At 38.2% G+C, this 18,052-nt stretch overlaps 1 protein-coding gene across 2 annotated transcripts in view; it reads right to left on the bottom strand.

The window, feature by feature from the left end:
* LOC145673464 (lysosomal alpha-glucosidase-like) overlaps positions 1-18,052 on the bottom strand; it is a 264,976-nt gene that overhangs the window by 182,960 nt on the left and 63,964 nt on the right. For both annotated transcript variants that reach the window (XM_081743185.1, XM_081743184.1), the window contains exon 6: positions 16,022-16,127. In XM_081743185.1, the coding sequence (XP_081599311.1) occupies positions 16,022-16,127 (106 nt within the window). The remainder of the gene's footprint in view (positions 1-16,021; positions 16,128-18,052) is intronic.

Raw genomic sequence — 18,052 nt, 5'->3', positions numbered from 1 at the left:
TAATTCGAGATACGTGAAAATGTCTCTATGAAATCCACACAATTTGTGGCATTTTTTTTTTGTTTACACCATTTAAAAAAAAACACCTGGTTTAAACCAGCCAACCCTGCTGTTGCACCAGTGTTAGATGTATGCTTTTTACAAACCACGTTTCTTTACAGTAACATTTTTAATTGTGAAACTTGTATTAGTATTATTTTATTAACTTTTATAAAACTAAACTTCAAAAGTATCATCACTTTAACATAGCTTTAAGTTAAAGTTTTTAGAATATAAGCTAATAAGTGTTGCCAGCCGATTACAAGTCTGTATAATATATTTTAAACCCATTACTCTACTAAACCCATTACTTCATATTTATTCTCACAAGTAAAGCAAAAAAAAAAAAAAAAAACCTTGTATACTTGTATTTTTCAGCTAAGTACAGGGTATTAATGAAAACTCTAGTGTTTCTTTTGAATTTTTTAACAATGAACCCATTATCATCATTCCAAACTCATACTTTGCCAGGTGCTTTACAACAATACTATCTATTTATGGAATTAATTTCAAAATTTTAAAATATGTGCTTTTTGCAAAATTTTGAAGTAAAATTTTGATTTTCGTTTTGAAAAAACGAATTCTGTATTAGCCTATATGTTGATGTACGCCACAGGAAAGGGCATGAAAAATGCTCCAGCTCTCTAGCTCAATCAGGAGAGCCGCAGTTCCAGTTTCAAAATACACTGAACATATTATATTGGGCTTTTTTTTTAAAAATTTATATAGCCTTATCTACGATGCCGGTTGATATATAAAGATGAAATTTGGTAATTTGTTTTAGTCCATATGAACAGTATTCTTGTGCAAAATTTCACGACAATCTGAGATGGTAGGATAAATTTTCTCTTAAAATTGTGTTGATTTGACCTGGAACGACTCAATAGCTATTTCACTACGAGTCTACGATTTTCTTTATATTAACAGGGTTAATGGGGCCCAGGGGCTTACTCCGTTGTCCATGGCACCTAATTTTTTGTGCATGAACATATTTTTGTTTATTGAATGGACTAGGTTTGATTCCCATGTCCGGATGACAGGTTCATGTCCCTTCCTTGTGAGAACATGATAGTTGTTTACGAATAATGTATTTTCGCTCAGAATTGCACGAGTAAAATAGCAATAGAAAATTGAGTTTTCATAATTAGAGTAGATTTAGGTAGTTATTTAGTAGCAACTGAATATAGGAAATATACAATTTTAAGCAAATTTATGATGTAATATGTTTTCACTGATCTGATACTTGACAGTCTCGTGTTAGGAGAACTGAATAACTTGAAGAGCTTATAATGAGTGCGAGGAAAGGGAGACTCAGAATTTATATATATAAGCATTATAGCAAGGTCTTCTGAAAGATTCTTCCAATTATCAGAACTAAGGGACCATGTCCGCCCCCCTAGGAAAATAGTTACACCAATGCGGGACGAGTATAGACACTATTAAATATGTCGAATGCAAGCATCACTAACATTGTTATGCGTAAATTGAGGTAAACTAATGACATTATTTTCGTCCAGTAGAAAAATTCTGTGGAGGGCCAGCTTTGCTTCTAGGGGGGCCGGCTCTCCCTGGCCCCCCTCTAGTTCCGCCTATGCTTCTGTGTCCTACTTCGTTGTATGCGTAATCATTATCAAGGTTAGGATTCTTAAGTGCGCACCTTTTTCTTTTAGTTCAAAAACATGCTCTCCGAAAGTACACAACCTGTCATATATTGTTTTAAGTTTCAAACAGAAAATTTTCCAGCATCTTTTCTCCATTTTAGGCTTTTTATCCTTTCATTCCGATAATCTCCTCTTGATACCCTTTTCTCCTCTTTCCAGTTATTTTAATGCTATTTTTAGATTTTATTTCAAATTTCCCAGTAAACATGGGTTAAGTAGGCTGTTTGTTGTAAGAGTACATGGACAAGATCAAGCAGTTTATGCTTTCCCTTGATTTGAATGACGCAGTGCAAATCATAGAGGCACCAACTTCTTCAGCCCAAGAGGATTCGTGATTTACAAACAAAATTGTTTAAAATATGTTGTGAACGTCACATGATCTGTCTTATAAGATGATTTGCATATTTAAATTTTTCGTGAAATTATGAATATTATTTCAATTTAATTAGGAATTTGCATATAAAGAATTTTGAGATTTAAATAATTACCAGCGGGAGCATATGACTTTTATTAATATTTCTATGTATATTTATGGTTTATTGTGTTATGTAAATGAATAGTAATGAACAACAGGGCAGGACTTAAGCGAGAAGCAATGAGAATTTGATATTAATTAATATTAACGTATAAGAAGATAGCGAATTTTGTATTTCGATATGCTAGTTTGCATGGATAGAGGCAGAGAAAGCTTCCCAGAAAAAAAAACTCAAAGAAAGCATGTGTACTTAACGGAGCGTTGGACACCCAAGTTGAGAAGATTTTTGAAATCAATATAACCATATGAATAAGGATAGAAAACCTATGAGATTCAGATTTTGCTTAGATGTATTGCTAGTTGAATTTCCTAGTGTTGTTATAGGAAGTAGCATACACTATCACTACCGAGACACAGATCCTATGGAGACAATACTTGAAAAAATCATAAAATTTTTAGCATGTCTATGAGAGAAATCCGAATACAAAGAGGTGTTATTTTTTTAAAACACGCCCATTTTTAGCGTGTTCGACTTGTGAAGCGTCGTTTTGCCAACGGAACATTCTCAGAGAAAGAGAAATTGACTATTTTAAAATTATTGACGAGTCCACTTGAACTAGAGGGGAAGCTGTCTAGAACGTTGTTTGTAATGGTTCCATGACATCCGCTAGATGTCTCTGTAAAAATATAGTTATCGTCTGCACCGCTGATATGATTTGAATGATAATATGTGTTATGTTATGTAAATAAACTTTCTGGGTGTTCCCGTAGTATTAGACATATGTAGTTCGATATATATATTTTGTTTTGTTAAATTGGCTTGTACTAATACCAGTTTAGGCCTAGTTTGTGGTTGTGGAAGGTATGCAGGGAGACTAACACATACCTTTGTTTTTTTTTAAATATAACCGAGAAGGCAATACTGTTGCAAAGGAAAAGCGACCTTCCAATCAGTAATATTATGTTGTTTATCATGTGTCAGGCTACTTCAGCCTTATATAGAGTCATTTTAATTTGTTTGCATTTTGCATAGTTCATTTAATTTGTGTAATTAACATCATTAATTTGTTCAGAAACCAAATCCTTCAATGCATCCGTTTCTGTAATTCATCATATTCAATGTCACTTGTTCAAGCAGTTCCTGGTGTCGCCGATAGGTGGTGTCACCTGACAAAGGTGTTTAAGTAAACATGTCAAGTGACAGAGTTTAAATAATGTTGGTGTGTGTGTTAATATTTCTCGTAATTACGGCACAGTGTGTGTGCGTAACAGATACTAAATTGAAGCTTAATTATTAAGCAAGTTAACAAACATAGTGACAGACAACGATGCCATTGAAGTGATCGACAAAGTGAAAAAGAACATGAACAAGTGTGTTTTTCTTAAGTTATCTAGGTCACTGGAAACTCGCAGGTAAGGGATGCACCTTCACCCCTATTCCAGTGGAGCGGGCTACTTTGGTTCGGCCCAACCCAGCAGTTGAAAGAAACAATGAAACTGCAAAGGAATATAACAGTACTCGGGACAACCAAAGAGTTAGTTATTCCTAAATCGCGAGACAGTGCATATCAAGCACTGCAAGTCGTTATCGTGTTGACCGTCAGCTATTTGGTACTCTTACCATTCAGAGATGTGTGTACAAGAATAGTGCGTTAGTGACACACTGATATTCTGTGCGTGTGTGCTGTAGAATGAGCAATCATAGCTAGTTTACTTTCAGTATTTCCTCGTTTTTCTCCGGACTAACATTCTCGTGGTGGAATGGGAGAGTAGGAGATACCGATTATATATATATATTTAAAAGTGTGTTTTCACAAAAGTGATATGAGAACAAGTGCAACATATATCACCATTTACTAGTGGGAAGAGACAAAGCTTTACATCATATTTCGTAAAGTGCTTCGCACCAGTATCAATTTTGTGCCATGTTTACGTCACACGCTATATCACTTGTTCACGCTACTAACAGTGAAATCGAAAGCGAGTAACATTCTTAGTGAAGAAAAAGCATTGCCGTGTTCAGTAGGAAATCCCCAATGCTATCGTATAGTATAGTTTAATTAAAACCCATTAAATACAAGAACTGAGCTATTTTTGCTTGTATTAAGTAGGCGGGTTTCGTGCGAGAGAACGTCATGAGAACTTTCGTCAAATAACAAATGTATTTTATAGTTGTATCACACCAAGGACTACCCAGTTGAACCGCCTCTGGTGTTTACTGAAATTCCATGGCAGAGGAAACCTGACGGTTAGCAGAACCTAGGAAGAGGATGGTCCACAACTTTGGAAGAAACTCGACCCGGAAGCGCAGTCAATCGTGAAACTAGAGACACTTCAAGAAAGAAGAGTGCGGCGTGATGAAAACAAAAGTGCACAAACAGTATTAATTGCGAGCTCAAAGTGTGAGAAAGAAATATTTTTTTTTCTTTTGCTCAGGTCTCTTAGCAAGACCACGCGCGCGAGTGCTTTTGTAAATATAATTTCTGTGTGCCTCTGGAATTACGGAAGTGGTGCATTAAATCAGGATTACCACTGGAATGTTGGCTTCTTTTATTGTTGCAGTTGGCCGCAAGGTAATGTGTTACCCTTTTGTGTTTCTTGTTTGCTTTTCAGGCCAGAAGCTGGGTCTATCAATGGATCGTAATTGCGATGAGCATATTGTGGGTATCTTTCGCATACAGGATGGGTGTTAAAACCATATTAACCTGTAAATTAGAGTTTCATGTTTAACAGGAATCTTATTTTTTTTTCTTTTCAAAATTTTAACTTTTATTCATTCTAAGACTCTACCGACTGACTAAATTCACTAAATTAACTTTGTGGCAGGAGGTTACAGTAATTTAAAGTCAATATCAGTTTAAATATTAAGATTCCTCCCACATTTGCATTTTTGCATATTAATGATTTTGGTAATTTATTCAGATTATGCAAACTCACAGTCCTCCGCTCACAAAGAACTTGGCTGCCTTACGCGTGGAGCACGACACACACACCATCCTGGATGTATGTTTTGTTTTAGAAATGTCCTTTGCTAAAATTTGCTTTTGATAGTAAATCTTGTGGCAAGAGAAATAAAGTAAAGTCTTGTTTTCTTTTTCATTTTCTGGTCAGTAAAGAATGTTGCCACAAGAAATGAAAGATACCCAACGTTTTTACGATATTTAGTGCAAGCCAGACGCGGGTAGCAGTAGATGTGTTTTTCTTTCAGGTTGTCGCGCTGCCATCCAGAAAGTTTATTATTTCTGTGTGTATTATTGTTGTGTTATATGCATTTATTTTGTTGATGTGTATTGCCAAATTTTAAACCTTTTGGAGGGGAATAACATTTAGCGAATCAAGTTTAGGCATTTAGAGAACCTAGTTACTTATTTAGAGTTCATAATCACTTGATGGTAGTAACGCGAAGTCAAGCTAGAGCGATGGAAGGTTTTGTAGGCGACAACATTATTGACGATCAATTTGCGCAAGTAATAGAATTTCCATCGGAGTCTCAGGACACCGGAAGCGATTCAGTAGGAAATGTAAACACCTCTCTCCAGGAAGTAGTTCCGCCTGGAGAAGGTACAGTTAATAGAAATGAGAGGGCTAATGAATCGGAGCAGGTTAGGGAACCGGTTCCCAGCACCTCAGCGCAAGTCACATCTGTATCTGACCCGTGTCTCGCGTCTTTGTTTAGCATGTTAAAAGAAATGGCAGACAAACAAGAGAAATCATTAAATGACATTTCGAATAAGCTAGAGAAACAAGAAAAGAAGCTAGAAACTCAAGAAAAGAAGCAGGATAAATCACTTTTAGAGATAGCGAACAAATTAGAAAACCAAGAAAAGACGAATAAGAGAACGTTATCGGAATTAGCAAGTAGGCAGGAGAACGCTAGCAGAACCATGTTAGAGAGGTTAGAGGCTGTTCAAGAGCAGATCACTGCCAGTTTCAGGCATGAGATGCTCCAAAACGTGACAGAGCTAGAGGCAAGGATCGATTCCTCAGCGGAAGCTCTGGAATCCAAGATAGCAGCATCCTGCCAAGAACTAAAATCATCAGTTGAGGCAACAGAGAATAAAATTAGTGAATTAGAGGCTCACACTGAAAGCAGGATAGGCGAGATATCTGAGGTCCTTGGTTCAGACCTCGCTCAGGTCTCTCGAGATGTCAACCATTTACGTGGTGACATGGAGAGAGTGGGGGAAAATGTAGCCGCCGTTTCTACAGAAATTGACAGAGTAAAAGCTACAGTAGATAGTTCGGTGGGCCACTTACAATCTAAGTTGCGTAGAGCAGAACTGAGATGGGAGGAACAGCTGGAACTGTTAAAGGAGTCGGTGCGAGAAAACAGTTCCAGTTGTCAAAACACAGCCTCTGTCTCGCATGAGAGAATCGAAACGCCGGTCGCTGGACCGAGCCATGCGGGACAGTTCCCTGAGCTTCCCAGGCGTGAGAACTCAGACGAGCAGGCTGCCCCTCCCCCTCCAAACATAAACAACGTCAGCAGTAGCAATAGTAGTGTTGCGAATTGCCAGGTAGCGTCAGCCTTAGGGCTATTACATCGAGATCTGTCACTTCCTGTTTTTACAGGAGTTGAATCAGAAATACAGGCCCATAATTTTCTAGTAGAGCTAGATAATTATTTCGATTTAACGGGTGTACCAGAAGAGAGACGGTTGGTCTTTTCCTCCCACTGCTTCCGTGGCATCTCACGCCAGTGGATGCAGGTGACTTTGAAGAAATGCGCTAATTACCAAGATCTCGTTAGACATTTCAAGAACGCCTATCTTAGCGAGGAGAAACTTGCTAATCTCCGTGCCTCTATTTTGACGTCACGCTTCGAGACACGGGGAAGCAAGAAACCGACAGAATACTTGTTGGAATTACTGCATACCAACAGTATTCTCGACCCCCCGTTACCGCCCCAGGTACTTTTGCGAGTTCTTCCACGGCAATTGCCATTCTCAATCTATAGATGTATTGTGTCATCTAAACCTCGATCTATAGATGAATTGTTGAACATTGTTGGTGAGCTGCAGTCCACCTATCAGCCACCAAGTAACAACAACAGTAGGAGGGGAATAAATTCACTTACTGTAGAGGAAGAAGAAGAAGATGTAGGACGATCTTCCCCCCCCACGAAACAGTAGGCCGAGTAACCCCACCAGAGACAGGAGGTTCCACAGGGACAATGGGCCTTATTATAATAGGGGTTCACGAAGAGGCAATGTAAACAGAAATGGAAATAATAATGGCAATTGGCGTGCGAGAAATTCCAGTGGTCAGGAGCGTGACACTGGAGATTCTCGAACGAGAAATCAGGGAAATCGAGGACAACGACGTGGAAGGAATAGGGGTCGTGCACAAACTCGTAATAATAATAATAGAAATAGTGACTATGCTGCGGAGGTTAATGAGCTCCGTGTTCATAACGATAGGACTGAACAGTCCTCGAGACAAGTCTCGTCTCGTGGGAATTCACGTGCGAATAGCCCTGGAACTAGTCAACGCCACTGCGAACTGTCCGCATGTTCTCAGAGCGGTGACTTGAATACTGGAGTACTGAATATTCAGGAGCAACCGGCGAAATGTATTTCTGAGGATATGCGTAATTGTGTTATTGCATGCAACAATGTTTTAGAAGAAGAAAAAGAAGAAAGTAGTGAGACATTTGTAAAGACTTTAGAGACACTTGAGAATGGGGATTGTGAAACTTGTAGACGTATAATTAGCACGACACATTTCGATCGTGAAGGAAATAACGACATTCGTCAGCCCGAGGTCATGCTATTACAGAGAAATGGGGACAAAATTAAAATAAACAAAGAGTTGTTTGACGAGACGAATGCGATCTTTAGGAACCTTTTAGATAGTTCGACCGAAAAGCTACCCAATAACAATTTAGTAACACTTCCGGAGGTAGAAGTAGGTCTATTTAATAGCAAAATTCTGGCATTATTGGACAGTGGCGCGAGCATCTCGGCTATCTCACTGCAATGTTGGGAAGAAATACGTAAGCGAGACCCCCCACCAGCGTTCATTAAGTCAGCGAACATTAAAGTCAGTTCAGCGTTCGGTCGCGCCGTCGCTTCGATCATCGGCCAAGTATTGTTAGAGTTAGTGATTGCAGAGAAGGAGTACTATACTTCAGCAATAGTAGTGAAAGGGCTGAACCGTGAACTCATTTTGGGTTCACAGTTCTTTGTAGAAAGTAGAGCGATACTAGATTATGAGAGAAACGTCCTTTCGCTTAACCATCCCCACCATATAGAAGTTTCTTTTCGAGACATCGAAATAGAGGAAGAAGACCTTTTCATAAGAAAATTATCCTGGGAGTTCGAAGAGGATGTGGTTGATTGTGAGAATCCCACACTTAGTAGTATGTGCGTGTCGAGGAGAGGGCCGCTGACTACAGAGCAGTTCGAGCGAGCGTCAGCAGGCGGAGGCCACCAGGGAGAGTTGGCTACCCTGCGCAGCCAGTTGGACGATGGGAAGTTCCCAACTGCAGCCGAACTTGCAAACGTCGTTTACTCGCCACAGGAATGGGCGAAGGTTCGAACCCAGGCTACCCCAGAAGAAATTAGAGATCATGTCGAAAAGTATACTGATTTGAGTGGGGAGGAAAAGCAAAAGTTGTACGACGTGCTCTACAAACATCGAAGCATATTTGACGAGAAGCCCGGTACCATTAGGGATTACCAGCATTCCATTGAGGTGACCGATGATCGACCCATGAAGACAAGGATGTATCCTTATCCTCTGCGACACCGAACGGCTGTAACTAACACCATTAGTCGTTGGTTGGCGTGGGGTATAATCAAGAAGCATCCCACTTCTTATCTAAGTCCACTCGTGATTGTGCCGAAAAAGAATGGGACCTTGAGGACTTGTTTGGATGCGAGAAAGCTCGGTGCTATTACGCGCGCAGAATTCGACCAGCCGATCCCTGCACTGTGCACATTGCAAGATTTATGTGAACGGCGTTGGTTCTCTAGTTTAGATGCAGTGGATTCTTTCATGCAAATTCTAGTTGAGGAAAAGAGCCAGAAATATTTAGGTTTCCTTCACGACGGAATTACGTATGTATTCAAGAAGCTTCCCTTTGGGACCAAGCAGAGCTTAGCTTCATGTGTGCGTGCGATCAATTCCATTCTCGGGGATGAGTGTCGTGACTTTTGTGGCCATTATGTTGATGATGTAACCATATCGTCATTTTCTTTTGATGAGCATCTACGCCATCTTGATATTGTGTTAGGGAAGTTAAAAGTAGGTGGCCTAACTTTAAGATTGAAAAAGTGCCAATTTGCCCGCCGGAGAATTTCCATTCTTGGCTATGACCTCTCCCCTGCTGGAATTGAGAAGTCGCAGGAGAAACTGGAGAAGGTCATGGAATTTCGCAAACCGAGAAACGTGAAAGAATTGAGAAGTTTTATTGGGTACTGTCAATTCTATAGAATATTCAGTACACAGTATTCAGAAATTTTATACCCATTGTTTCAGTTGTTAAAGAAGGGAGTGAAATATCAATGGTTGCCTTGTCACGACGTAGCGTTTCAAAGGATACGCGAAGTCTTCAGACAGAAAGTAGTGCTGAAGAAGCCGCTCCCTGACAAACAACTTATTTTGGAATGTGACGCTTCCGATGTAAGTTGTTCGTCGCATCTTTATCAACTGGACGACAATGGCGAGGTCCGTGTAATAGGAATGACGTCACGCATCTTTAATGCAGCAGAACGTAACTATGGAATTTCAGAGAAAGAGATGGCTGGTGTAATTGATGGCGTGTGTAAGTTTAAACACTATTTGGTAGGCAATTTCTTCAAAATTCGCAGCGACCATCAATCGATACGTTTTCTGCTGTTATGTAGACTTACGTCACAGCGTCTGATGCGTTGGATACTAACTTTGAATATGTTGACATTCGAATTTGAGTATGTAAAGTCTAAGGACAATTTAAGCGACTACCATTCCAGGTACCCACCAAATACAGGAGTTCAATTCGATAAGGCAAAGAAATTGGTATTGAATGAATCTCTGATGACAATACTGACCCACATTCCGAGTCAGTTAAGGGAACTTATTGCAGTGTTGCCAGAGCTGCAAACTTCTGACCCTGTATTTGGCGACGTCAAGAGAAAGCTGCAGAACCAGGAAAACTCAGGGAAAACAGCCAGCGAGAACCACCAGTACTTGCTCTCAAATGGACGGCTATGTAAACGTGACCGTTCCGGTCTACGGATTTGCATACCGGAAGTGCTTGTGCAGCCATTGTTGGAATATTACCACAATGAGAGAGGACATCTGTCTGCTAGCAAGCTTGTGCCAATGTTAACTGAATATTTTGTGTGGCCGAAGATGAGGAATGCCATAAAGAAATTCTCAGCTTCCTGTGGTCTGTGTCAGAAAGCATCCCCCCCTCACATGTATCGTTCGGGACCACTGAACCCTGTTTTAGTGCGTCGCCCTGGGTACATGGTTTGTCTGGACTGGTTGGGGCCTCTCCCTGTGGGGGTAGGCAACGTGTCATACATCCTTGTATGCGTGGATGCTTTCTCCAAGTTGATTGGACTCTATGCGTGCAGAAGGGCCACCACAGACACAGCGTTAAAGAAGCTGAAGGAGTTCCTGAAACTGTGTCCGTCTGCTGAGGTCATCTTGACAGACAATGGGACACAGTTTTCGAGTGCCAAGTGGAAGAAGGAACTCTCGGACTTAAACCTTAAGCCCATCTATAGTACTCCGTACTATCCCCAAGGAAACATGGCTGAGGTGGGTGTAAAATCGACAGTGAGAATGTTACGAAAATTGTGCCATGACAAGCAGAGAGAATGGCCCAAACATCTTGAGAAAATTGAAAAGTGTCTCAACTCAAGCGTACATCTGTCGACTGGTCTAAGTCCATTTCAAGTGCACCTGGGAGAATCACCGTCGAAAGAACTGGCGAGATTATTTGAGATCCCAGAAGTAGAGATACACAAATCGTTGAAATATTACGTTGAGCTAGCAGCAAGTAATCTGAAGAAGTCAGCACAGCGAAGAAAGAAGGCCTTCGATAAACGTCGCGAGCCAGCGCGTTTCGAGGTTGGAGATTTGGTACTGGTGAGAGCTTTTCCCAAATCTGACGCTTTCTCTGGCATTACCAAGAAGATGATGCTCCTTTACACGGGACCTTACGTGACACTCTCAACTGCGCAGAATAATGTCTGCACGCTCGGTGATCCTGAGACTAAGGAAGTATTAATGAAGAGAAACGTGTTCCACCTGAAAAAATACGTTCAGCGTGAAGCCACGCCTCCTCAGGACACAGCTGACCTGATGACGTAGGAAAGGCAGGAAATAAACACAGCACGTCATACAGGATGGAGAGCTGAAGAAGAAAGAATCACTCCCAGACGCACCTCTTTACGTCTGGCCTTCAAGAGAGTAGTTGCGCGGAGTGTAATACAACAGCTGAATCAGGATATTACGAAAGAGATGAATTTAGTATAGAATGATGAGTATAAAGTGATTATGACATGGTAGGGATTATTATTTGTTTGTTATTAGTGCTTAGTTTACCATTTTATTATTGCTATGATATATTGATGTATTTAAGGAAATCTTGTATAAAGTTAGTATATACGGAATATGTATGTGATTCACGTAAAATAGATTAGTACAACTTCTGAGAAAATGCAACGATTAAGCGATTAACGGTTGCATTTCCTTAGGAGGGGAATAAATGTGAACGTCACATGATCTGTCTTATAAGATGATTTGCATATTTAAATTTTTCGTGAAATTATGAATATTATTTCAATTTAATTAGGAATTTGCATATAAAGAATTTTGAGATTTAAATAATTACCAGCGGGAGCATATGACTTTTATTAATATTTCTATGTATATTTATGGTTTATTGTGTTATGTAAATGAATAGTAATGAACAACAGGGCAGGACTTAAGCGAGAAGCAATGAGAATTTAATATTAATTAATATTAACGTATAAGAAGATAGCGAATTTTGTATTTCGATATGCTAGTTTGCATGGATAGAGGCAGAGAAAGCTTCCCAGAAAAAAAACTCAAAGAAAGCATGTGTACTTAACGGAGCGTTGGACACCCAAGTTGAGAAGATTTTTGAAATCAATATAACCATATGAATAAGGATAGAAAACCTATGAGATTCAGATTTTGCTTAGATGTATTGCTAGTTGAATTTCCTAGTGTTGTTATAGGAAGTAGCATACACTATCACTACCGAGACACAGATCCTATGGAGACAATACTTGAAAAAATCATAAAATTTTTAGCATGTCTATGAGAGAAATCCGAATACAAAGAGGTGTTATTTTTTTAAAACACGCCCATTTTTAGCGTGTTCGACTTGTGAAGCGTCGTTTTGCCAACGGAACATTCTCAGAGAAAGAGAAATTGACTATTTTAAAATTATTGACGAGTCCACTTGAACTAGAGGGGAAGCTGTCTAGAAAGTTGTTTGTAATGGTTCCATGACATCCGCTAGATGTCTCTGTAAAAATATAGTTATCGTCTGCACCGCTGATATGATTTGAATGATAATATGTGTTATGTTATGTAAATAAACTTTCTGGGTGTTCCCGTAGTATTAGACATATGTAGTTCGATATATATATTTTGTTTTGTTAAATTGGCTTGTACTAATACCAGTTTAGGCCTAGTTTGTGGTTGTGGAAGGTATGCAGGGAGACTAACACATACCTTTGTTTTTTTTTAAATATAACCGAGAAGGCAATACTGTTGCAAAGGAAAAGCGACCTTCCAATCAGTAATATTATGTTGTTTATCATGTGTCAGGCTACTTCAGCCTTATCTAGAGTCATTTTAATTTGTTTGCATTTTGCATAGTTCATTTAATTTGTTTAATTAACATCATTAATTTGTTCAGAAACCAAATCCTTCAATGCATCCGTTTCTGTAATTCATCATATTCAATGTCACTTGTTCAAGCAGTTCCTGGTGTCGCCGATAGGTGGTGTCACCTGACAAAGGTGTTTAAGTAAACATGTCAAGTGACAGAGTTTAAATAATGTTGGTGTGTGTGTTAATATTTCTCGTAATTACGGCACAGTGTGTGTGCGTAACAGATACTAAATTGAAGCTTAATTATTAAGCAAGTTAACAAACATAGTGACAGACAACGATGCCATTGAAGTGATCGACAAAGTGAAAAAGAACATGAACAAGTGTGTTTTTTTTAAGTTATCTAGGTCACTGGAAACTCGCAGGTGAGGGATGCACCTTCACCCCTATTCCAGTGTAGCGGGCTACTTTGGTTCGGCCCAACCCAGCAGTTGAAAGAAACAATGAAACTGCAAAGGAATATAACAGTACTCGGGACAACCAAAGAGTTAGTTATTCCTAAATCGCGAGACAGTGCATATCAAGCACTGCAAGTCGTTATCGTGTTGACCGTCAGCTATTTGGTACTCTTACCATTCAGAGATGTGTGTACAAGAATAGTGCGTTAGTGACACACTGATATTCTGTGCGTGTGTGCTGTAGAATGAGCAATCATAGCTAGTTTACTTTCAGTATTTCCTCGTTTTTCTCCGGACTAACATTCTCGTGGTGGAATGGGAGAGTAGGAGATACCGATTATATATATATTTAAAAGTGTGTTTTCACAAAAGTGATATGAGAACAAGTGCAACATATATCACCATTTACTAGTGGGAAGAGACAAAGCTTTACATCATATTTCGTAAAGTGCTTCGCACCAGTATCAATTTTGTGCCATGTTTACGTCACACGCTATATCACTTGTTCACGCTACTAACAGTGAAATCGAAAGCGAGTAACATTCTTAGTGAAGAAAAAGCATTGCCGTGTTCAGTAGGAAATCCCCAATGCTATCGTATAGTATAGTTTAATTAAAACCCATTAAATACAAGAACTGAGCTATTTTTGCTTGTATTAAGTAGGCGGGTTTCGTGCGAGAGAACGTCATGAGTACTTTCGTCAAATAACAAATGTATTTTATAGTTGTATCACACCAAGGACTACCCAGTTGAACCGCCTCTGGTGTTTACTGAAATTCCATGGCAGAGGAAACCTGACGGTTAGCAGAACCTAGGAAGAGGATGGTCCACAACTTTGGAAGAAACTCGACCCGGAAGCGCAGTCAATCGTGAAACTAGAGACACTTCAAGAAAGAAGAGTGCGGCGTGATGAAAACAAAAGTGCACAAACAGTATTAATTGCGAGCTCAAAGTGTGAGAAAGAAATATTTTTTTTTTCTTTTGCTCAGGTCTCTTAGCAAGACCACGCGCGCGAGTGCTTTTGTAAATATAATTTCTGTGTGCCTCTGGAATTACGGAAGTGGTGCATTAAATCAGGATTACCACTGGAATGTTGGCTTCTTTTATTGTTGCAGTTGGCCGCAAGGTAATGTGTTACCCTTTTGTGTTTCTTGTTTGCTTTTCAGGCCAGAAGCTGGGTCTATCAATGGATCGTAATTGCGATGAGCATATTGTGGGTATCTTTCGCATACAGGATGGGTGTTAAAACCATATTAACCTGTAAATTAGAGTTTCATGTTTAACAGGAATCTTATTTTTTTTTCTTTTCAAAATTTTAACTTTTATTCATTCTAAGACTCTACCGACTGACTAAATTCACTAAATTAACTTTGTGGCAGGAGGTTACAGTAATTTAAAGTCAATATCAGTTTAAATATTAAGATTCCTCCCACATTTGCATTTTTGCATATTAATGATTTTGGTAATTTATTCAGATTATGCAAACTCACAGTCCTCCGCTCACAATGTGTGTAACGGCTGCTATTAAAAACTTGGAGCATCAACGCTTTTAGAAAAATAACAGTATGCTATCTAGTGTGAGGTAACAGTTTTGACAAAGAGAGATTGATGTTCGTAGTGTCGTCACGCTTGGAAGACCAACAGATTTGTCCTTCTGACTATATAAGAACTTTGTTCCACTGTGATTGAAGAAAGAAGCTTTAGCAACTACAAAAGTGTTATATTTCCTAAACATGGTTAATTGAACAAGATGCTTAGTGTTGCTAAGTAGAACACACTTGTTTATTCTTGCCAATGTAGGTATATAGTTTATTCAGTACATATAGTACTAAAATATCACTCTTTTAATCTTATTTTAAAACCTTTTTCATTTTTTTCCCTATAAAAATATGACCCGTTCGGGAGAGTAATACTCCCGGAAGTATTTTTTTTCGCGCGCAACTCTAGCCAGCTGTTTTACACGCTATCCTAGCCAGGTGTTTTAAGTTAGTCACAAAATTTATATCATGGAGTACAAGGAGAACAAAACGAGCTCTGCGGGGCTTCTAACCCGTTCCTACTACTACTACTACTTATCTGTACAAAAGTAAGCAAATCACTTTTTTGAGTATTATTTTCATCTTATTTTAATTTAGAAAGTATTCTAAAAATGCTTTTAAAAAATCCTTGGGACGGGTTTGAACTCACGCCAAAAGCGATATTTGTTACTAGCATATAGGCCAGTCTACTCGGCCACGAAGACCGACAGCAGCAATTGTTTGATTTCTGCTATTTGAAGACAATGTGGCAAGAAATGGATAACGCCAACCAATCAGAACTATGTTTTTCGCTCCTACTTCCGGGAGCATTACTCTCCTGAGCTAGTCCTATGAAAATTGTCCTTTAAAATATTCACCCTAGTTATGACCTAGTTGAAATACTTTTTTGCTTCAAAAAATTAATATCATCAGTATGCTTAACGTGAATGCTTTCTAAACTGAAACTTTCATGGAATTGTAAGTATGGCTATTGAGTTTAGTATACTATATAATACATTTAAATTGTAATAAGTTTTTTATTAATTTCATTATAGAGCTAATACATACGATTCCATGATACAGGGCACGTCACTCTTTCTTCTGCTTGGCCATCTTTGATCTCTAGAAGAATATCTTCAGTCAATGGAATATCCAAGTCAAAGGCTTGAAGAGTCTAATAGAAAACAAGAGAAGAGAATTGAAACTGTAGCAGCAATTACAGATACATCACAAGAATTTGCGTTTCAATGAACACAATATTAAACAGTTGGACTTGATACACAAAAACAAAACGAACATTGGATATAGAAAAAGAACGAATCTAACACGTTGTATTCATCATTCAGATTCACTCACTTGATCAGTCCAACAAATTCGAAGTAGACTCAACAGATATCATTTCTCTCCAATAATTTAAGCCTCATCAGCAGATAATTCTATATAAGGGGAGTACTGCACATGGTATGCATACGTCAACACCTTAACATTTTCGTGTTTGGGCTTATATAGCTGAGCAAATTCCAGTTTCTTGTCAATTTAGTGTGTTTTTAAAATGATAGCCTCGGACTGATATAATGATAAGCACTAATTCCGGTGAAACTGAGTTATTAAATAGAATGAGTTGGGATTGAACCATAAAACAGTATGCAGTTAGTTTAATTTCGGAAATGTGTGCTATATGTCACTGCATTGAATTGCATGCGAATGGTCAAGCTTCTTTTCCAATTTACTTGAAAGTTAGAAAATGTAACATAGAAATACCATTATGTTTTCCCGAGCCCTCAAGTATGAGAAATGAATTCATATAAAACACATGGAAAATAAATCTTTAAACATAAATACAATAGTTATTAGTATTGTGGGATAGAATTGCTACAATATTACTTCAAACAAATGCTCTTTCAGTTACATAAAAAAGAAGGAAAAAAAGAAACGTAATGTGAAAAAAGTGTAAAACCTTTTATGTATGAGTATTATTAGGTGAAACTGCTACAGTGTTTACTATTTGTTCTTCATCCATTTATATTTCTTTGTGTATAACTACAGAAAAGAAAGTACAACTACCCAAAACCATCATTCATGTGTTCATGAGCGATAATAAAACTGACAATAGCTTTTAGCACACAACGCCTGCACAATTTCATCATTAAATGTCAAGGAAATACTAATGTTTCCTCTTAGATGCGAGCCAGAGAAGTTTGAACTCAGTTGAGAGCCTTCCACCACCTGAGAGATTCATATATACTCCAGTAGCGGTTCGTAGTTTGTAGAAGCACCGGTTGCAATATCAAAGGTATGTAGATACGCGCAAAGTATTTCCCTCCCCCAACGTTCTTGAGTTTTATCCAAAATATATATATATATATATATATATATATATATATTAAGGAAATATGAAGAGGAAAGTCTTTTTAAGCTATATTTGTATATTTATTGATTGAAGTGTATTCTCTAATATTGATTTAATATATAAGCTATTTTCTTTATTTGAAACAACCACTATAAATGTACGTTTATAAACTATTTATATACCCAGGTACAAAACTTCTACACTCGTGTTATTGAACAAGAGATAAATCGAATATATAGTATGTGATGTAAGCCATGAACGATGGCGTTAACCCAAAAGAAGAAAAAAGCAAGGAAATTGCATATATTCAAGCAAGCAGTTAAACAAAAATTATTTAATTAAATAAACTATGCAGTATTTTAAAATAAAAGGTCTTTCTTCGTTCTTTTCGAGCTTCATATTTTTATATGACTTCGTTGAAATCTGAAATGCTGCTCGCCAAGTATTTTTGAATAAAAAGTATCGCTACTGCAAATATTTTCCGCTTTATTTTCTTTAGGGTACAGAAACACGTCTCTTCGACAATACGCATTTTCTTAGCATTTCTTTGTATGAATGCAAGGGACAAAAAGTCCATTTTCAGTAATCACGTGTTTTTGTCTGCTGTTCTACTATAAAGAAGAATGAAATTTAAGATGTTTTCCTTTGAAAATAATAATTAAAAGGTAGTTTAACATTCCAACAAATTAGGCTAAAGAAGACAGATGATTATTGAAAGTGAATGATTTGAGATTAATTTTTTATGCTTT

This window comes from Thermobia domestica, chromosome 16, assembly GCF_964235325.1.
Source record: "Thermobia domestica chromosome 16, izTheDome1.hap1.1, whole genome shotgun sequence".
NCBI classification, from domain to species: Eukaryota; Metazoa; Arthropoda; class Insecta; order Zygentoma; family Lepismatidae; genus Thermobia; species Thermobia domestica.
Note: the sequence above shows the minus strand (reverse complement) of the source record. Positions and strands in the feature narration are given on the sequence as shown.